Source organism: Poecile atricapillus, chromosome 21 (assembly GCF_030490865.1).
Source record: "Poecile atricapillus isolate bPoeAtr1 chromosome 21, bPoeAtr1.hap1, whole genome shotgun sequence".
Taxonomy (NCBI): Eukaryota; Metazoa; Chordata; class Aves; order Passeriformes; family Paridae; genus Poecile; species Poecile atricapillus.
In genome coordinates this window covers 4,273,011-4,294,782 of record NC_081269.1, presented here as the reverse complement: position 1 = coordinate 4,294,782, position 21,772 = coordinate 4,273,011, and the positions used below count along the sequence as shown (strand labels likewise).

At 39.9% G+C, this 21,772-nt stretch overlaps 1 protein-coding gene across 1 annotated transcript; it reads left to right on the top strand.

Annotated features, from left to right (window-relative positions):
* The first annotated feature begins 7,872 nt into the window (after positions 1-7,872).
* Positions 7,873-21,099, top strand: TRPV3 (transient receptor potential cation channel subfamily V member 3). The gene is made up of 17 exons (XM_058854420.1): positions 7,873-7,991; positions 10,393-10,497; positions 12,057-12,143; positions 12,812-12,969; positions 13,253-13,429; positions 13,615-13,755; positions 13,951-14,231; positions 14,864-15,040; positions 15,687-15,845; positions 16,276-16,377; positions 16,927-17,000; positions 17,679-17,844; positions 18,321-18,387; positions 18,719-18,990; positions 19,393-19,505; positions 20,114-20,184; positions 20,650-21,099. The coding sequence occupies exons 1-17, from the start codon at positions 7,873-7,875 to the stop codon at positions 20,742-20,744; spliced, it is 2,364 nt and encodes a 787-aa protein (XP_058710403.1). The 3' UTR covers positions 20,745-21,099.
* Positions 21,100-21,772: the final 673 nt, after the last annotated feature.

Below are 21,772 nucleotides of genomic sequence, written 5' to 3'. Positions count from 1 at the left end.
TATTGATGCCACTTCCATAAAGTGGACTTTTACTGCACTTATTTCAACTTAATGATTACTGAGCCCATCCCTGTATAGGGAATTGGCCACAGATGTGGGAATTAGGGAGATGCAGCTGGAAGTGAGCACTCTGTCAGGTGGGGAGAGGGTATAATAAGGGAGGAAGGGAGGCAGCTGTGGGTATTTTGGCTGGGGGGAAGTGTGTAGAAGCTGAGATATAGGATCAGGCTTTTCTTTGCTCTTCTGTTCTCTTAATGTGAGCCCTGGCTATGATTCAGTGGGGCACTGCTCAAATGCAGAATAAAAATGTTCATTTTCCCTGCTGAGGAGAGGAAGGTAACAGCAGGGACAGACTGAGGAGTGTCATGAGGGGAGCTGCTCACTGTGCAGGACACTCAGGGCAGCAGCTGGAGACCTGCTGGAACTGGGTCCAGGAAATGCAGTTTGGAAGAATAGAAAATAATTAGGATAACGATTTTTTTTGCCCAAGCAGAAAAAATAAACTACACAGTGCCATGGTTGCAGGGAATATATTTGTGATGGAGGCTCCAACAACCCTTCTCCATTCCCTAGTGCATGGGACTGTTCTTTTCTGGCAGGAATCTTTGGGAATCAGATCTCCAGGCATGGGTGCTGTGCAAAAATGCATCACAGCATTGATAAAGAGGCTGACTTGTCCCTGCAGCCCAGACTGCTCCAACTGGTAAGTGATATCCCAGTGTTTTCCTGGAATGACTTCCCACAAGGCTGTCTCCTGTAGGTGATAGTCATCCGCTTGCAGGCTAATTCATTTTCCTGTTGCTCAGCTTCATAAAGCAGCCTCTTATCTTGCAATTTATGAACATAATGCATAAGTGTTTGCAAATGCTACTCAGTTGTCTGGAGAGGTGTGAAAAGCTCTTTGTGTACTAGCACACAGAGGTGATCCCAGGACAAGTTTAACTCTCAGGGGAGGGATGAGGAGAGCACAGTGAAAAATCATGGGAGATTCCTGTGAATCAATTGAACACTATGCTCAGGGGAAGTGGGCTGCTACTGGTATGCTCAGTGTTTTAATTCTTGTATTTTGGATTATTTTTAAGGAGCTTGGGGAATGGAATGATGACAATAAGTAATTTACAATTATTCTTGATGTTACCCAAGATCAAAAATACATTTAGGTAATGGCTTTTCCCCTTAGTGACTCTGTTGGGGAACTGAAAATCACAGAATTAAATATAAAATCTGAATAACTTCTAATGTGAGTTTGCAGTAGTGCAAACTTGGTGATGTTTGAGATGGTGTCCTGTATCAGCAGAAGAGCAAATGCAGCTCTGACTCACTAATGTCAGATGGAACATCTCCAAGTGCTCATTCCCTCCATCTGGGGTTTCCTTCATCTTGTTCATTTTAGTTTCTACTGAGTCTAACACTTGCTAGCAAAACAAAATAATGCCACATAGGGCTTCTGATGCTTATTTGTGCTGCACAGACTGTCCAAAGCTGAAACTTCCAAGTAATTTTTAATAGGAGATGCATGTTATTGATGTTCTTGATTAATTTGACATCTCTTATGACGTCTCTTCAGTAGCTGAAGCAGCTTGTGACTTCTGTAAAACTCTATAAAATGGTCATGACAAAACCTCTTGCTAAACCCTCTGCGGCTCCTGAAAAATGCTGCCCTTGTCAGAAACATCAGGGTGGAGCAGGGAACAAAAAGGCTGAGTAGGTTAATGATTAAAACTGGAAGAAAATGTTTGCCCAGATGTGACTGACTGTAGCTCTGCCTCTCATTTCGTGGCTCTCAAGTCTGTTCTCATAAGCAGCCCAGCTCAGGCCCACAGCACCCCAAAATTCTATTTTCAGGGAGGTCAGCCAGGAAGAGGCAGGGTTCCTGCTCCTCAGATCTGAGAGCTGCAGAGGAAAGGCCACACTGGGGTTCAGGGGGTCAAGGCTGCCCTGACAGTGCAAGGAGCAGCTGTTCCCAGGGCAGGCAGGATGGAGTGGAGCTGCTGTGTGTGAGCTGTTCACAGCTCCTGCAGTCCCTGCACTTTCTGTGGGCAGGCTGGGAGCAGGGCTCTGCCTCTCTTGCTGCAGCTTGTCCCAGTTTTTCCTCTCTGGATAACTGCCACAACATTATAAATAGACCTTGCTGCTAGGTCCTGTGTTCTGCTAAACCACACAGATCTGGGTGCTTTCAGATATAGCTGCTTTCCAAGTTCAAAGTCCTGCTTGCTGCCAAACTCATTTTCTTTCCGTAGCGAAAGGATTTCTGTTACTGTGGCTGGCCAGAGGTAAAGCAAAAGTCCTCAAGTGCACCTTCACCCAGATTTCATGTGGCTTTGCCTATTTGCATCCTCAGAGCGACTTCATTTATACAATTTCTTGCAGTTTGTGTTGAGAACCAAGCTGATGCTCTCACAGGCAGGAGGGAATGGCAGGATCCAGTCCTTATTCCAGGTTCTTACACCAGCAGCTAAAAGACCAGCAAAGCAGCTGCCTCTGGGTTGTCACAGTTTAGTTCAGGCGTTTGGCAAGATGTGAACAACATTCACTGGCACAGAGCAGGAATTGGAACAGAGCAGGAATTTGTGTCAGGCAGAGCTGGATGTGTGTTCAGCATCTCCAACCAAAGGGAGCCCCAGTGCCAAATCCAACCAGCCCAGGCACAGCCCCTTTCCCCACGCAGCTCCTGGGGAGCTGATTCATTACCAGGAACTGTGCAGTGCTCCTGGCATTTCACACAAGGTCTGAAGCAAATGTGACACTCAGCAGACCCGTTTTTAAATAGATTTTATGAACATGAGGAGCTTATCTTAAGTTTGTAAATGTATTTTAATGCCACAGTCTTTGGATTAAAATGTCTATGTTGCAATATCCAAAGATATTTTGGTTTTACTTCCAAATTTTGATCTACCTCCTACCAAAAAACACCATGTGGACTTGACTTTTTTTTTTGCCCTTGCCTACAGCTAAAAAAAAGATTCCTGTTTTGCTGCCTACATAGTTCCTCTTAAACTCCTATCTAATAATTAAGTCAAGACCAGCAGCTGTAAATACACCTTGCAGGTTTGACTGTGAAGACATTTGAGTTTTTCACACCCTATTTCTGGTGATAATGCAAAGATTCTATAAAAAGACCAGAAGAACTTACGGTCACTCTTCTGGTATGTCCCAGAGCAGAATCCTGCATTCACCATTGCTCAACAGCAAAGGAGAAAAGCCATTACCTGTCACAGGGATGTGAAACCAAACTGGTTGTGTTCCCTCAGCCTCTGTAGGGACATACTCATTAAAAACTTTTACAGGTAGGGAAAAACTTAAACACACCCACCCCCTTTCCCCTGACAGCACTGTGAAAGCGTAAGATTTTCTAATGTAGTTTGTAAATTTTCCAAGTAACAGCAAATATTTTTGCTTGCTGGAGCACTTGGGATCATTTCCTTGTTTTTTTCTTTCTGCCTTCTGAGTAGGTTCATGCTAGGTAATAAACTGAGCATGACATAAAGGTGTCATTTACAACCCAAATGCAGATGCATAACCATTTTCCTTTGCAAACAGCAAGTAAACTGCAGAGCAGTGATCACCTGAGATACTCCACTGCTGCCATGAAGTCACCTGTGGGCAACTCAGCTTTAGTAACACTCCAGCGTGTAATTATTGCCTGTGTGTCATCCCACTTTGGCAGCTCTGAAGTCAAGAGTTGTTGTCTGGCCAGTTTCTCCCTGCTCCCTAATTTCAGATGGAGCAAACCCCGTACAGCTGTGGTTCCTCAGCACTTCCCTGGCTCTGCTTCTCAGCTGAGCACACCGGATGCCTGGAGCGGGGTGGTTTTGTGTTTTTAGGATAGTCTGGAGCCCAAACGTGGTTTTGTTCCTTCGGCAGATGAGTTTTGGATGTTGTCAGTGGGGCCTTGCTTTGATTTTCACCGCCCAGGTCCGTCCACGCCGACATGGAGGTGTTGTGAGCAGGGTGAGTGCTCCAGGGGTGTTTGGGGTGTGATGCTTCTGGAGAGAGGGAGATCTCCCAGGCACAAAGGTGAAACCTATCCTTCACACAGAGAATGTGTTTCTGTTGTGCTCGTTTCTGTTTTTCTAGTCTGTAAATGGCTCTCCTGAGCTGTGCCATGCTATTTCTTTGGGCATTCTGGAGTGAAGAAGGACAGGCCTAATTTAATTTGTTTGTCAGCCTGGAACACTGTTGCACTGCCTAATTCCTGTGCCAAGGGGATCCAAAATGTAATATCATACAAGCAAAATGCTAATACATTCATCATCTTCAACAAAAGTATCAGCTCCTGTAGTGACCACTGAAAGTCAAATATAAGTTCTAGAATAAGCTATTTCAACTCAGAAAAACCTTTTAAAATTAAAATAATTTATTTTATTATTTAAATAATATAATTTAATCATTATTAATGTAATTATTTAAATAATATTATTTTATTAAATATTATTTTAAATTCAGAAATAGGCAGATAAATAATCTCAAATAATTTTTCCTCAAGGAAAAAAGTTGCTTTTCAGAGGTTTTTTTTTTAATTTCTGTTAGGAAAAACCTTCATAGGAAAGTGAAAATTTCTCACCAAGAAGAGCATTTTTGGTAGCACCTGAAGTCTATGAATCCCTCTCAAAAGTTTAATAATCTTACTGGAAGATGAAGCTCTCCCTACCAAGTATAACTTTCTGTTGATATGACTCATAAATAATGCAGTAAAGTCAGAATGAAGTTTTATCAGCTTTCCCCTCAGAGAGGGGATTTATTTTTTATGGGCCGGTAAGAATTAGGTCGTAGGTGCTGGAAAGTGTCATGGTCTGTTCTGAGGAGCCTGTGAATGAAACAGCTCTTGGAAGTCATTTCCCCTTCTCTGCCCCCAGGGAAGGGGAGACCTTTGTGCCACAGCATCAGAGCTGAGTGTTTCTTCTGATTTGTAGGATTCTCTCTTTAGCTACTTCATACAAACTGTTACTGAGATATAAAGATACAGATATGTGTGAGTTTTCTTGTTCTCAGATAAGCAGAAGGTGAGTCTGTGATAATGTGTAGGAATGGCAGAATCCCATTCACCATCACAGATAAATTCCTTTTTCCTACCCCCAGCACACTGGAGGTCAGATACGAACTCCTCAGATCCCTTTCAAAGTAATTCTTAATACTATAAATGAATGCAGGGTTTTTATCTTGCTGGCCACTTCAAATAAGCCACTTCTCTGGCGACCTGTAAGTGACAATTAAGGAGATAATGGGAGTAGAAAATAGTTACAACCAAAGACAAGATTCTGTATCAGGTTGCGTAAACTACACTGCTTGGATCTGACACTTTTCAGTCTGCTGCTTCCTCTATTTGTCAGAGATTACAGAAAATGATGGTGTGCTGGAAGCTGCTGATGAAAGCCCAGCTTAGTTTTCATCTCAGCACACAATTAATTGTGATTAAAAATGAAGCAGACGCTACCTCAGCACTGTAACAAGGTTCTTCTGCTATGGTGCCTGCAGTTATTTACTTGGGCAGGCTGAGAGCTCATTTTAAATCGACTTTTTGACAGGGATACAGTCTCTGTGCTTTTGAAAGCCTACTCCCTCTGTACTTAAGGAAATCTGTCCTCTTTTTCCTTTCCAAATTGCTTCCTTACATCACTGATGGTTCAGCAGTCCATCATCATCCAATACAGCTTCAGTGCTGTTTGATTATTTCCCACCTCTCCTCAGAGGTGCAGTCTGTTCTCCAGTCACTGCTGAAATCTCTGTGGTGAAAACTGACTGTAAATGAAGCTTTGAGCTGCTGCCCTTGCAGGAAGGTGTTGCCATCTCTGAGCAGCTCTAGCATCACTCACAAACAAGAGGAATTTGGGAATTTAACCTTGATCTTTATTCCTCCAGCTCTTAATTCTTCTCTCCCACCCCTCTGCCTTCACACCGCACCCGGCTGTGCCCTTCTCAACTTGGCAACTCCTTTTGTTGACTTTTGGACTTTTCAATCTGTTCCCAACTATTTTCCTTTCCAGTCACTTATTTTGTGAAGCTATTTAATGTCTATCACCACCATGGTCCTCTTTTATTTGGTTTATGTCAAGTATCCCATTTGCCTCTTCTTTGGGGTGGGAGATGTCTTTGCCCACACACAGTTTTGTATTCTTTAAGTACTTGGTAAGAAGCAAATAACAGAATTATTGGTGAACTAAACAAGACAACAGTAATTTGTTTTAGCTGTGTTTAGACTAAGTGTTTATCAGTGTATTCACTGGCACGACATGTGTCTGGGGACTATGTGAGTGGCATTTCCAGTGGCACAGACAAACCTCTTCATCCCGCTGCCACCGTGTCATCTCCAAGCTCAGCTCTTCTCTGCATTTACTAAAAGCTGTGATGTAGTTCGTAGGCAAGTAAAAATATTTTTCCCTTTATAAATTATTTCTTGAAAGCTGTGGTATGAATTCTTAGGGAGTACATCCAAACTAGGAATGTATTGTGTACACACCTGCTGATGGTGTGTTATTTTCATGCCTGTTTCTTCAGCCAGCCTTTGCTAGATAAGGAGTCCAAGTAAGTTCCAATGTTTCAAGTTCCTATGTCATAGGGTGCAAAGAGATTACAGCTGCACTCAGGAGTGTTTGGACCCTGTAAATTCTCAGTCCTCTGTAAAGTCCTCTTGAAAATTGCCATAATTAAACATTTGTTGTTTGTGCATTAATAGCCTTTACCTCAAATACCAGTGTATTTGATACTCTTGGCTCCTCTCTCATACCAGGTGTCATGTCTTTTCAAACAATCTGCATCCTGTATCTTGACACTCCCATAATGAAGGAATCCTGGTGCTAAGGCACACTAACAGTACTGTGACAGGAGCAGAAAGTTTGTGTTTGTACACAAATTTGTCATATTAATGCAAGTGGAGTAGGAAGGGGGAAAAATGTGTAGTTGATTTTGTTTAAACTTTGCAGGCAAATTATTTTTACCATTTGTCCTTGGGTATAGAGGCTACTCCCCTGATTTCCTTGGGAATGGATCCCTGACCTCATAAATCTTCCTGGTTTTACATTCAGTGAATTTTAATGTGTCCTGAATTCATCTTCTTGCTTTCAAATTATCCTGGGCCATTTAAAGTGATGCCCTTGAGTACTAGATTGAGAAACAGGGAGATAGTTATCCATAATTCATTATTCCTTACAGAATTCATGCTGTGGGTGTTCCCAGGCAGGTAACATGCATCAAGATCCTTCTGTGTCATGTGCTGGTGGTCATTTCCATCCAGCAGAATCATGTTGTTTTTTGCTTTTTCCTGAGGAAATGTTGGTAAATCACCAGGACACAAATCCTGGATGTTATCCATGTGACAATTTAGCTCAGTTCACTTTGGGCATCAATTTCAGTCTGCTGTTCCAATGCAGTGAAAACTTCCAGGGATTTTTCTTTGTTCTTTTCACATCTGGAACCTTCCTTTATATATATTCTGTTGCACAAATCTTAATGGAATTCACCACTTTTCTGAAATTATCTTGACCAAGAGCAGACTGCCCAGATTAACTGTTAAGATGCCCAACTTTAGAGCTACTTATAAAAGTCATTGTGTTCTATTTCCGTAAATAACACACACTGTCACTGTGACTGACAGGCTCCCTTCAGTTTAATTTAGGCTTGAATTTATGGTTCTCCTGGTACCACTTTTAATGGCACTTGTCATAGACTGAAATTTAATGAGTTATGTGTGTAACCCTCCAGATCTGATGCATGAAATGGAGGGGGTGTGTGCTTAACAGCTGAAAAATGAGGAACTTTGGGGAAAAAATAATCAATATTTGTGTTTACACATGAAGAGACTGTAAACAGGTAATTTGGTCACCACACTTCCTTCAAACAAGAGTCAAGTAACTGAGGTCTCTCTACTGCAGAAACATGATTAAAGATAACAACGAAATTGTTCCACTAATGGGCAAGAAAACAAACCCACCTGGAATTCCCCCTGCAAACCAGCAAGAGAAAAAGGTGACTGAAGGCACTCCCACCAAGAAAAGGTAGGACTCCAGCTCAGTCTAAACCACTAAAACTCCCTGCTTTATCTCCTTTAGGAGATCTTTGCACTGAAATCCCACCAACATCTTTATAACCTCAGAAGAATCTGATGGTTTATGTTTGGTATAAGGTGATCTTTTTTTAAGAGATCACATGGAAGAACACACCAGGTTTTATGTAAGAGATGTTGGCCTGAAGAAAGGGAGCATTTCAAACTTAGCCTCACACGGAAATGTGACAGATTATGGAGAGGCAGAGGGCTGGGAGAGCAGGAGGTTTGAAAAATTCTATCACAAACAGAAACCTAAATTCACTCTATTTTTCATTAGTCTGATTAATGAGACTTTTTTGCTGCTTTATAAAATATTCACTTTCATTCATAATTGATATTAGAGAATTAATAAAGGGGTTGAAGGTTTGTATTTAATATGAATGGGGAAATGAAAGCTATAATTCCTGCCTGATACTATGAAGTCAACTAAGTTACTGTAGAGAGAGGATGAATTTTCATTCATATACTTTTCATTCTGGATAATTACTGGTTATTATGGCAATTTCTGAAACTCTTGAAGGCCTGGCCAATTGTGGCTGTTCTGACATTTCTAATTCTCAATAATCAGAGGAATCACTTTTCATAGGAATGGTGCCATTAGTTATTTGAGATCCACTGCCTGGGTGGTCCACTTTGTCTTTTTGTCATTAAATTCAAGAACAGGAACTCTTTGGTGGGTATGGGGGGAGACAAGGTGTCTGAACAGCTCATGATAACCCCAGCACTTCAAAAAGGGGCAATTCCATATCAGATTGTGGAATTATAGGAATATTGCCAAAGCCAAACCCTCAATTACTTAACTCCTATCTCCCATTCATTGTGGCCTCAGGAACAGTAACCTTGGGGTTTTTCCCACCTCTCAAACCAGAGCTCAGGGTGTGGCTGGCAGCATTCCTGTAACACACAGCACCGAGATTACGTGGATTTTAATGCAGGGCTTTAACATACTCTATTAATTATATGTTCCAATGCTGCTTCATCCTGTTCCTTCAAAACTCTCCCTTCGCTTCCCCACCAGCACTCCTAGGGTGGCATTTCTCACTCTCAGCGTGTATTGGCAATATTCACTTTTTTGAAAGACAGTGGCATTCCCTGCTGGAAGCTCCTGGAATGTGGGTGGACTAAATCTGTAATTAAGCACAGGAAATCCGAGGGGCAGGCGGGGAGGAGGCTGTCAGAGCCTGCTGATGGCTGTGGGTAGAGCTCCTGGCCACGTCAGCCCCTGGCTATTTGATGGCACCCTGCTTTGTACCGTAGCTTTTGGGGTGGCTTTTTTCCCCCTCCCCATGAGATCCCCCAGGTAAGCCCCAAGGCAGGAGAGGTGAGGTCTGTCAGCCCCAACAGTTATTGGATTCCAGAGTTAACACCTGCATTATCGAGGCCTTGGAAAATGAGATGAATTAGATACTGCTATTTTTAGCAAATATCAGCAGGTTATTCACCAGTGTCCTAAAAATACTCTGCATTTTACCATCAATGTAAGCACTTCACTTCAACAAGATTTTCTGGGGAAGATGAAGTTAGAAAAAAAAAAGCCCTCTGGACAAACCCATAAATATTAGGTGAATTGGAAAGGTTTTCCAGGTGACTACTGCAACATTTTAGAAATGTAAGGCAGCTGCTGAACAACAGCCCCTGTGGGAGTTGCTGCATCCAGCACTGAAACTCCTCTGCCTGTGGTGAGCTGTAGCGATGTTTTACTGAGATCCAGTAGAACCAAGCCACTGATTTTTGCCTCTCAACTCTGCAGGTTTTTAAAAGGTGAAATCTTTCTTTTTGTGTCACTTTTTCTGTGCTGTTCCAAATTTTATTTCTTTTTCACTATAAATATTTATATAATTATTTATAGGGAAAACTTAAATGTCATGCAGGAAGGAGGACACATTCAGCTCTGGCTGGTGGAAATTCCTGTCACTTGAACGAGTGACCTTTCAGACTTTGATTTAATCACTATCACTGCTAATGTGTTTGAAATGATCCATCCTGAGGGCTCCTGGCTGGAAGAGCAGGGACTGGGATAAAAAAAAAAATGCATTTTTGTGTGGCTGGACACTGACAGGAGTTGGGTGCAAGGCTGGTTTAGAGATTGCTGCTCACATGTGTCAGGATCTGATGCCATGTGTTCTAAAAATACCTTGGGAATTTTGCCCATCTGCCAGCCTGGAAGAGTTGGGCACAGGCTGGAGGTTGGGATCCCCTCAGGGGAAAGCAGATAAGCCTCTGCTCCAGCTCAGGTTTAATGCCAGGAGAGATAAATTGTCAAGCTTGCCCTTGGTAGTTCTTTTCTTGGTTTATGGTTGGGCTTGCCTTTTATCACCGTTTTTTTTTTTTAAATGTACTGTCTTCAACAGTTCCCACTTTTTCCTGGAGATTGATGGTTTTGAAAGCAATGCCACTCCCAATAACACCTCTCCCCCAGTGTTTTCCAAACCGATGGATTCAAATATTCGCCCGTGGTAAGTTACAGATGCACAAGCAATGGTCCTGCTGCAAATATATCTATTTTCTTCCCAGCAGCTTCCCCTTAATTCTCTTTGGGCTTCAGTGCCAGGATTTCACAAGACTTTTCACAGCTTTTGGTCAGTTCAAATACAGACCTTCACTGGAGATTTATCTTTGGTTTTATCTACTGCTGTTTCCATGGAAGAAATCAGGCCTCAGATCTGAATAAATTTAAAATCAATATTTTAAAACTCTTAACCGCTTATTTATGATGTATTAGAACAAACTCCATGCTCTCATTTGGGTGTTTTCTGCTGTGTGAAGACCACAGCCTAATTTAGCAAACTGTTCCCAGCTGGCTGCTGACGTCTTCCCTCTATTGCTCATTAACAATCAAATGTGGAAATGCTGAATCTGAAATATTTAAAGCAGCCATTTATGCTGAATGAATTGAGAAAAATTATGACTGGGAAGAATACACTTAATTTTAAAAAAATGTGTGGGGTGCTAACAGCCAATAATTATGAGTAAGGGAAATATGTCACAAATCTGGTAGTAGTCCAGAATGGCCAAAGGTTTTTGTGTCTGAGGATGCCTGGTCAGCTTTTAGGAATTGGCTGACAGGATGATTTTGGTTTCAAAGGAGAGGTGTCCACAGTTCCCCTTCTCATTCAGGAAGTGACCTGCACTTGTGCTTTGTCACCACATTACTCAGCTTTCTGCAGATGAGACAGATGGAACAAGAATGGACTCAGAGCTCCCAGCTTTATTTCAAAGGGAAGGGAATACCTGCAGAGCAGTGCTGCCCATGCATCTGTTTTGCCAATAATTAATAGCTAAGGTTCCCCTAAATTATTAATCTGAGATAGTTCATCCAACCTGAACCTTAGAGAAAGCAAAAAGACAAGTAAGGAACTAATTTATCCTAATTTTTCTAAGTCAGATCTGCTTTTAGGACTGTGTGGAAATTATGTTCAGCAATTGCAAAATATCAATGCCATTGAAAATCTTCTAAATATATCACCTAAATATCTATTTAGGGCCCAGTCCTCATTTTCTCTCATTCATGTCAGACACAAAACACTCCTGAATTTCCTACAGTGTTCTGTGTAGTAAATCTTTAGGTAAATCTTTCATTGTGGGCTTGCAACCCACTCACTGCTACAGATTTAGCACTTGTTTTGTGCCAGATGACAAATTAAGCATGAGAAAAGGAAGAATGTAAGCTTCAAGCATTCAGGGTGATGCATAAAAGCAGTGATCATTAAAAAAAAGAAAAAAGTTCCCACGGTTTCAGGATCTGTAGTGAAATAATATAATAAAACACAAAGCAGATTGCTTTCCTAATGTGGTCTTTTTTAAAAATATAATAAAATCCTGCAAGTCTCTTCATTTTTATCACTCACTTTAAAATCCATGTGGGAGATAAAATGATAGAATTAAAAGGCCAACGTCAAATTGGATTAATATAAGCTCTAGTGTAGATATTCTCTCCTGCCATTGATTGTTTCTTCATGCAAATTGCCAAAATCCTTGCTAATATCTTGGCACACTTGCTTTTCTTTCTCTGCAGTGCATCTGGAAATGGGGAAGACATGGATTCCCCACAGTCTATTCAGGATGATGCCACTGAATACAGCCCTAACGTTGACAGTTGTGGGTGAGTGGAGACACAAATATTTCTCAGAACATTTTAAACTGATTAAATCTGTGGTAGGGTAGATATTACCTACTTTTCCTGTTATGTTCTAGAAAAAAGGTCATGTGTGTGCATGCCTTTCTGATCCTTCAATAATTAAATGTTGAAATAAACAACTCTAATCTCTCAATTTCCATATTTAGTGTGAGGACTCTTTATATATAGTGGGTGTTTTTTAGATGGCAACACAGGACCTACATGCCACAATCAGGCATGGAGTATTTCTGCTTGGGGGAAATATGAAATCATTCTTTTTCCAGAATAAAGGATGATCAGAAAGTGGTGTAAGAGCTCTCTTCTGCTGTGAGAACAGCACCAGGTAACTTCAGCACAGCAGTCAGTTGTGGCAGAGCAAAGAAGTGTTTCTTGGGCTTTATTCCAGACAAATGTATAAACTGAGAAAAATCACAAAATACTTGAAAAAGGTGCTGTTTATAGTAAAGCACCCTCTCAAAAGCTCGTTTACCTGCATATAAGCAATGTGGGAAATGTTCTGAGCTATCCATGGAAGTGGGGCAAGTTCGTGTAGTCTGGGCCGAATAATTGTATTTGGTTTTACTCTTCTGAAAAAATAAGATAAACCAGGATAAATTGCACCAGAAGTTTCATGAGGATTTCTCACAATTCAGTGCTAACACATGCCAAGGCCCTGAGCTGACGAGTGCCAGGAAGAAGCTGAAGAGAAACCTGTTCCGGGCGGTGTCTGAGGGGAACGTGGAGGAACTGCAGCGGCTGCTGGCAGAGCTGAAGGAGCGATCGAGTGCCTGCACCAACCTGCCTGTGCCAGGTGAGCTCTGCAGGCACCTGTGGGAGGGCTGGCAGCTCTTCTGGCAGCTCAGGTGCAGCCCAGATCTGGGGAATGTATTTATTTCCCTGTGAATTTGGGAATTACGGCACCAGGATGTCCAACAGGAAAACCAAGGTTGCCTTGGTGCTGGAGAACAAAGAAAACAGGATGGAGTAGTGGTTTGGCAAATAGTTTGTGTTCACCTATACCCCTCAGGTTTCACCCCTAATGAACAGAAGTTTAATAAATAACAATGATCTAATCTCAAATTTCACTCTTATAGATTACCTGATGAAAAAGTTCACAGCTTCAGACACTGGCAAGACTTGTCTGATGAAAGCTCTGTTGAACATCAACCAGAACACAAATGAGATAGTGAACATGCTCCTGTCCTTTGCAGAGGAAAATGGCATTTTGGAGAGATTTATCAATGCAGCATACACAGAAGAAGCATATAAAGGTAATGCCATCTGATAGCAGTTTCAGGTATACAGTTAAACATAACCTCCACAAAATAATCATGGTTTAAATCACTTGAACCAACTTTTATTCATTATCACTGGGGCCATCCTTTGTGAAACATCATTAATGTTTCAGAGTGTGCTTGAGAGACTCAGCTCTAAATTCCTCTATCTGCTCTTTCAGGCCAGACAGCTCTAAATATTGCCATTGAGAGGAGACAGTATGAAATCACTGAGACCCTCATAGAAAAAGGAGCAGATGTGAATGCTCATGCCCAGGGTATTTTCTTTAATCCCAAACACAAGCATGAAGGCTTTTATTTTGGTAAGTTGGAACTGAGATATTTCTGGAAAAGTTAAAAAGGAATACCCCAAACTTCCATAAAACAAGAGCTTAATCCAGTACAATCAATATATAAATGTGCTCTCACATATTAAGATGATTAACACAATCTTTTCTATTGTGATTTGAATGCTTGAAATAAAACATGACCACTTGTTGCATTTTATGATTGTGTAGGTGAGACTGCACTGGCTTTAGCAGCATGTACCAACCAGCCAGACATAATTGAGCTGTTAATGGACAATGCCAGGACCAATATTTCCTCTCAGGATTCCAGAGGAAACAATATCCTCCATGCATTAGTTACTGTGGCAGAGGACTCCAAAACACAGAATGACTTTGTGATGAGAATGTACGACATGATTCTGCTGAAAAGTAAAGACAGAAATCTGGAAACAACCAAGAATAAGGAGGGTTTGACACCACTGCAATTAGCTGCAAAAACTGGGAAATTAGAGGTGAGTGTGATTTCAGTAGCACCTGAGAGAAACTTGTGCTCTGACACATCTCTTTCCAGGCTGGTTATGCTGTTTTGTATCGGTATTTGGTGAGCTAATTTTGTTCAAAACACAAATATTTCCATTGCAGTGTTGTTTTTATGCTTCAAGGTTTCTCTATAACTCCCTTCCTCTGTACAAACTACACAAGCTGTTTAGAACCAGCCTTCTGTTGTACAGAAATTCTGCTTTTACCACCAAACAATTTCAGAAAGCTCAATAGAACTGCTCTGTTGCACTGCTGTAGGATTTGGTTTGCATAAATCAACTGTAGTGTAAAGAACTGGGAATGGGATGATTTAGAAAGCAATTAAGTTCAAGGAAGGCATAAATGAACACATGGAAAATTGTGCTTTCATCCTTTAGAAAAATCTCTGACAGAAGATCTGAAGGAATTAAAAACACTGAACTTATTTCTTAGATTTTTCATCTCCAGCACCTCTCACTGAATAATACAAGTACAAATACATGAAATTGCACAACTGTACAAAATGTTATAGGTAAAAGGTGGGAGTTTGGGCAAGTACATTCATGTGCTTTCTCCTTTCCCATGAACAACACAGCTGCTGACAAATGATCTGTTCATGTTTTAGATTCTGAAGTACATCCTGAGCAGAGAGATCAGAGAGAAGCCAAACAGGAGCCTGTCAAGAAAATTCACAGACTGGGCTTATGGTCCTGTTCAGTCTTCTCTGTATGATCTGACAGAGCTGGATACCACTGCTGACAACTCAGTGCTGGAAATCATTGTCTATAATACAAATATTGGTGTAAGTTACCTATTTTTATATAAATTTCTTTTTCTAGCAGTATCCCCATTTTAGATGCCTTACAAACAACTGAATTACTTGTGAGCAGTAACTTTGGTTCTCAGTTTTTATATCAGGAGCAGGATAAATTTTATGCTGCTGCATAATGTCAGGTGTAAGCAAATAACCATTCAGTTCCTGCAACACAGGTTAGTTATTTTGGGAGTGTCTTTTCCTACATTTGAAGCGTTAATTTGACTTAGGAACGTAAATATGGCCAAGCTGGTCTGACCAAATAAACTTTACTTGACAGGTTTGTATTTTAGGTGTTTAGGAGTGTTTGATTCACAAAGCCAGGGTTTTACATTTGCTGAATTCAAACCCTGCCACAAAACTTCCACAGGCAGCAGAACCAGGAGTTCACAGGAGAGTTTTAGCTCAGTCATAATTCACCTGGCTGGGAATGGCAGCTTATCCCAGCAGGAGGAGGAATCGTTCCTTTGTCCCATCTCAGAGGAGTCTGGCACATCCCTGAGCACAGAGGTATTTCTAGAGCAGAAAGGATAATGTGGAATGAAATACACAAAATTCACACCTTAAATTCTGTTTCCTTACAGGCAGCAAGCTGAAATATTTAAATTTAAATTTTATTTTTTTTCTTCTTCAGAATCGCCATGAAATGCTGACTTTGGAGCCCCTGAACTCACTTCTGAGGATGAAATGGAAGAAGTTTGCACGGCACATGTTTTTCATGTCCTGCTGTTTTTATTTCTTGTACAATGTAACATTAACACTGGTTTCCTACCACAGGCCTAATGAAAACAAAGTGAGTACACCAGTTGAATCTCACCAAATTTTTCTGACTTAAAAGGCAATAGTATTTCCTGAATTGTACTAAAAATGCTAAAACAAGATCAGATATTGGAATATCTGGGTATAGAGAGACCACATTCTCCCACATCAGTGTGGGAGCATCAGATATGCATTTTGTGGAAATGACCTAAAATACAAATACATGATACAAAGACTGAAATTTCTAAAGGTGAGAAGAGGCTATTTTGTTCTTCCTTTAAGAAAGAAATTTCTGATATTTCAGTCACCTCTGTTAAGGGGCCGATTGTGTAAATCAAGAAAATTCTCCCTGGAAGGGAAGAAATTGTGAAACCAGAGAGTTTACAAGTATGAGGGTTTCTGTTGCTTTGTCTTTTACCCTTCAGGGATGGAACTGAGATTTTCCTTCTGGATTTGTCTTGCAGGCTCCTCCTTATCCACTGGCTCTGACCCGAGGAGTGGGGTGGCTGCAGTTGTCAGGACAGGTGATGGTTATGTTAGGAGCAATATTTTTAGCCATAAAAGAGGTAAATTATTTTTTTTTAGTAACAAGTATACAGCTAAATTGTAAAGAACTTCTCTGAATTTATGAAATGCTTCTGCTGCTATCAGAAATACACATGGAGTATCTTTGATATGTGTAATTTTCAAATCTTTGGCACAATCACTTATTCAGAATGACCCTGGTTATATATTTGAGTACAACTGTGAAACAAATATAAGGATGTTTGCTTTCCAAATTGTCAATGCAGAGTTCTGATATTTGTACAATACCAGTTTTGTCAAATTATTGGCTTTAGGGACAAAAGAATTGCAAGTTGTAATGAAAAAAAATCCCATGGTATAACTTTTGCCATGCACTGTAAGTAATTAAAAGTAGTAACTTTTAAACTATGTTAGAAATGACAGAATTTTAACCTTTGAATTTACAGCTTTATAAAAAAAATTCTAGAATTTACCATGTCTTATCAGTAGGTAGGTTAGTTTAGAACATCAGTTAAATTATTTTGAAAAACAGATTTTGAGGTCTGTTTTCTCTTCCACCATGTCTGTATTTTCTGTTTCTGCCTACACAGAGTGTGGCCATCTTCCTGCTCCGGCCCTCAGACCTGCAGTCAATTCTCTCTGATGCCTGGTTCCATTTTGCATTGTAAGTCTCGTGTGTGTGTATAAATATATATGTGTGTATATATATAAATGTGTGTATATATATGTGTATATATGTATATATATATATTTTTTTTTACTATATATAAAATTCTCTATCTCATGGTCACAGAGAATGTGTTCCTGTAGCAGATATATAGCAGCTATCACTTTTATTCCTCAAAATTATCAGTTTTGGAGGGATGGATGTAAGTTTACCTGCAGCTTTTATTGGTTGCACTGTCAGTAACAACACTAGGGTTGATGTGCATGGAGTGGGTTTTTCCCACCTGCCAGTGTCTTCCCTGTTTGTGGAAAATCTGTAATGATTCTCTCAATTCATTAAGCTAAAGCTGCAATTACATGGCTTCAAAGAAAATTGTAAGGATTCTTAATGTCGCTGTCAGCAAAATCTGCATTGAGCAGCTGTTTTGGAGTGAATAGTTTACCTAAATTACGCTTTAATAAACATAATCCTTATTTGTTAATATACTTATATCACTTGAATCAATCTATTTTATCATTAAACTATAATGCCAATTTCATGGGAAGAATAAAAAAGCAGAATGAAATTACAAATTAATCCTAGAGAGCAAAGAAATCTTGTTTTCGTGTTTTTCCATTCTGTTGTTGGTTTTGTGCTAGTAATTTCTCTTTTACATATATGTTTGTTTTTTAACAGTTTTATACAAGCTTTGCTTGTGATCTTCTCTGTCTTTTTGTACTTGTTTTCCTACAAAGAACACCTGGTGTGTCTTGTTTTGGCAATGGCCCTTGGCTGGGCCAATATGCTCTATTTCACCAGAGGATTCCAGTCCATGGGAATTTACAGTGTGATGATTCAAAAGGCAAGTTTCTCTTTTGTTTTACCTGCCTGATGATACTCCATTGTCCTACAATCCAAGTCAAATATATTCAGCAATTATATGTATTTTATAGTTCATTTTGAAATGTCTTATTTCCAGTTTTTATGCATTATTTCACCAGAACATACTTTTTGTTCTTCTTCAACAGCAGGAACTAGTTTGTAGCTTAATATTGACACTTTTATAACATTAAATATTTGAGTAGCTTGTGTTTATCCTAGCTAATGTAGTTCTGTAATTTAATTGCATCATAATCTGTAATGTCTATATTGTACAGAATTAGTCACTTTCAGAGAACACACCAGGCCTGAGATAAAAAATCAGGCCTTTGAGTTTGTTTGCTCAAGGAGAGCAGTCTGAGGCTTCACTGTGTGCCTCACCAGTATCCCTGCAGCATTCAAAAGCACAAAACTAGTTCTGAATTTTAACATTTGTCAACTATTTCATTCAATTTTCAGGTCATCCTGCAAGATGTGATAAAGTTTTTAGTTGTCTATATCGTGTTTTTGCTGGGATTTGGCGTAGGTAAATATTACTGGAGAAAAGCACTGATGCTCTGTGTGAGTAAAAATTTTAGCATTATTACAAATAAGAACCCTGTTTTCATGAGAGCTCAGGTTAGGGTTTCTTCTGGATGTTAAGTTTAGATGTGAACAGATGATTCGTTTGCCTTGGTCTCAAATTCCTGGAATTTCATTTGGCTGTGGGCTCCTTGTGCTTCCTGGAAGTGTCACCTGGCTGCTCTGTGTGGCTGGGCAGCTCTGGCTCTCTTAAGCAGTTTGGATTCTTTGGGATAAAATGTCCCATACTCCCAAATAATGATTGTGACTGAAATTTCCTTGTGCTTTCTCCTCAGCTCTTGCTGCCCTGATTGAGACATGCCAGGAGGGTGGGGAATGCCGTTCCAACAGCAGCCTGGGACCTGTCCTGATGGATCTTTTCAAGCTCACCCTAGGACTGGGTGACCTGGAGATCCAGCAGAATTCCAAGTACCCTGTTCTGTTTCTCCTGCTCCTCATAACTTTCGTTGTGCTGACTTTTGTGCTTCTCTTGAACATGCTGATTGCTTTAATGGGAGAAACTGTGGAAGATATTTCTAAGGAGAGTGAACACATCTGGAAACTCCAGGTTTGTTTGAGGGGTGCTTGGACTAAAGCCCTCATGCTGACACAACAAGTTAAAAATGTTAAAGATAATTGTCATTTGGTTTTATATGTGAATAATGGAAATAAGTAATTCTAATATTAGAGAATTGTACTAACTTTGGAATTAGCAATCCTAAAGGTGATATCATGGCTTGGATTTCCAACCCATGCACTGTCATAACTTTCATTCCCCTGGATATGTTACAGGATGTGTTTCACTACTTTTCCAGGAATCTGAATCCCAGTCTGCACAAATTGTTTAGTGATTTTCTGTTTTTGGTGTTTGCTGTGGGTGGAGGCTTGACCTGTTATAAACTGCAAACTGTGCATGCTGTGAAATCAGACCAAGGCTAACCATACTCATTTTACTATTTACTGCCAATAGAGAGCCAGGACTATTTTGGAATTTGAAAAATTCTTACCAAAATGCCTGAGGAAAAAATTCCAGCTGGGAGAACGGTGCAAAGTGGCTGAAAATGACACCAGGGTGTGTTTAAGGTAAAGCAAAGCTGGAATAATGTGCTATCAATTCTGCTCTCTTTATGCTGCTTCAGGGTTATTTCTCCTCAAAACCCTCTTTAAAATAGTTCTATCTCTACAAATTATGCAAGATGCACAAAAATATAATTAAGGGGGTTTTTTCAGTTGTAACCAATTTAATGTTTAAATAGCGAAAATACATAAATTTTTATGTAGGCAATCTTTTGTTAAGATTTTCATCTTCATATGTTTTTACTGTAGAAGCATCAAATCTGCTTGCAGTAAATGTCACTTTATCATAATCTCCTTTGAATGTCAGCTTAAACGCAATCACAGTTAAATTGATTGGTAATTTATGATTACCATATTAAAGAACTGTGTGGTTTAATGACAAATACTTAAATATTCCAAGACTGTACTAACAATGTGTGAAATTATGAAGTAGTCTTCATATTATTCTCACTTTCATATAATGCCTGACAGTGCAAAAGACATTCAGGCTTTTAGTGCCAGCAAAGCAGGTGGCAAAGTGTGACAATCCCAGGAAGGAATAAAGGGGGGAAGATCAGTGATGGAGCTGGGGGATAATGCATGGTGATAACACAATTTATGTACAATGTAAACAGGATTAATGAAGTGAAATGGACTGAGTGGAAAACCCATGTTTCATTTATTAATGAAGATCCAGGGCCAACAGGTACTGTGGAATTTTGACACTCTATATGCAGAATCTTTCCTTCTTAGAAATGTTTTCTGATACAGTTTTATACCTTTAAAAATATAAACTCTTATATTAAACCACACATTATTGCTAGAGAAACTAATAGTTAATATAGCAGTGCTGTTAAATTACTTTTAAAGACTTGGAGAGAGGGTTGGTGACAAACAAGTTTTGTAATATATACATATATTGGATGACACAAATTTTAGCCAGGAAATCCAAGACATCCATCTGCTGCCAGGGCAGGAGTGTCCTGGAGAAATGAGCTCCCTCTGGAGTGGAAAAATTCCTGTAGAAGATATGGTAGCAAACTGGGAGCTTGCTCTTTAAATAAATACATGGTTTTAGCAAAAAGCAAACAAACAAAAAGGTGCAAAACTCTGATCTTGCCTATACAGTTTCTACCATATCCTGTTTTGTTTACAATGCATTTTTTTACAGATCCAAGCAAAATTCAAGATAATTCAAGAACTAATAGCAAAAACACCCTGAATACATTTGAAGAAATGGATGATTTGCCAGAAACTTCTGTTTAGTTGTGCTGTGCTTGACATGTGACTCTTCTGAAGGTTAAAAGCATCAGCAGTAGATGCTGAAAGCTTTGTGGCTGTTTTGGACAGCTGTAGCCAGCTGGAACACAAACTTTCAGTGACACAGTCTGATGGCTTGAACCCATTTATTCAGAGCAGCTGAGCTGAAATAAATGGGATTATTTCACTGGGCCCGTTCTGAGCCTCTCAAACTGTTGCTGTCCAAGTTTGCCTGACACTCCTCAAACTTGGCTCAAGATGTTTAACTGGATAAAAAAAGGTCAAATGTGAGATGTTTCTTCCATTTGTGGAAAATTAAGGTCATTGTGATACCAATCTGCTGGTTTTTGGAATCTCTAACTCATGACAAACTCATTTTGTATACTGAAAAAAGTAAGTTCTTGTTGTGGAGAAAAGCAAAGCATTTCAGTTCCGAAGATGACTAAATGAAGTATGTTATTTTGAAATAACAAGGTTCTGGGTACATTTGCAGCTTTTGCATTGACTGTCAGTGTTACTGGAGGCTTGGTCCCAAAAGCTGGGAAAAGCCTCCTCAGGTCCCTGTGGCTTTGCCTGGTCTGTTTTCCTCTGTGCAGTCCCCAGGGTGTAATTGGAGTTTATTGCTGTTTATTTATTACTGTGTGTCTGTGCCTCCCCATGAAATAACAGGGGAGAAACATAATTCCTGATGGAGGATATTTGCTCCAGTCACAACATTACTTTTCCTCCTTGGCTTTTCCATGCTGCTGCATCTTCCTACATAAAAAGTTACCACACTGGAAGTTCTTCTGAAATAATTTTTGCATTCAACCACTTCAGAAAATTAAGAAGTCAGTATTTCTTCCCAAGGTGAACAAAATTAGTTCAATGCAATGCAATTCCAGACTTTATTTTTTATTCAGAGGACTCTGTAATGCATTTCTGTAGCTCTTATTACCTGTGATGACCTAGTACTATGAATTATATTTTTAATTTTCTATTTTATGTATGTATATATCAGGAGAAACATTTGTTCTGTGTACTTTTAAATTTCA

Excerpts from the sequence above, each read along its gene's own strand:
- TRPV3 (XM_058854420.1), top strand. The coding sequence starts at position 7,873 with ATGATTAAAGATAACAACGAAATTGTTCCACTAATGGGCAAGAAAACA. Across the intron at positions 19,506-20,113 it reads GACACCAGGGTGTGTTTAAG|GATTAATGAAGTGAAATGGA; the intron begins GTAAAGCAAAGC and ends CAATGTAAACAG. Across the intron at positions 20,185-20,649 it reads TGAAGATCCAGGGCCAACAG|ATCCAAGCAAAATTCAAGAT; the intron begins GTACTGTGGAAT and ends ATTTTTTTACAG.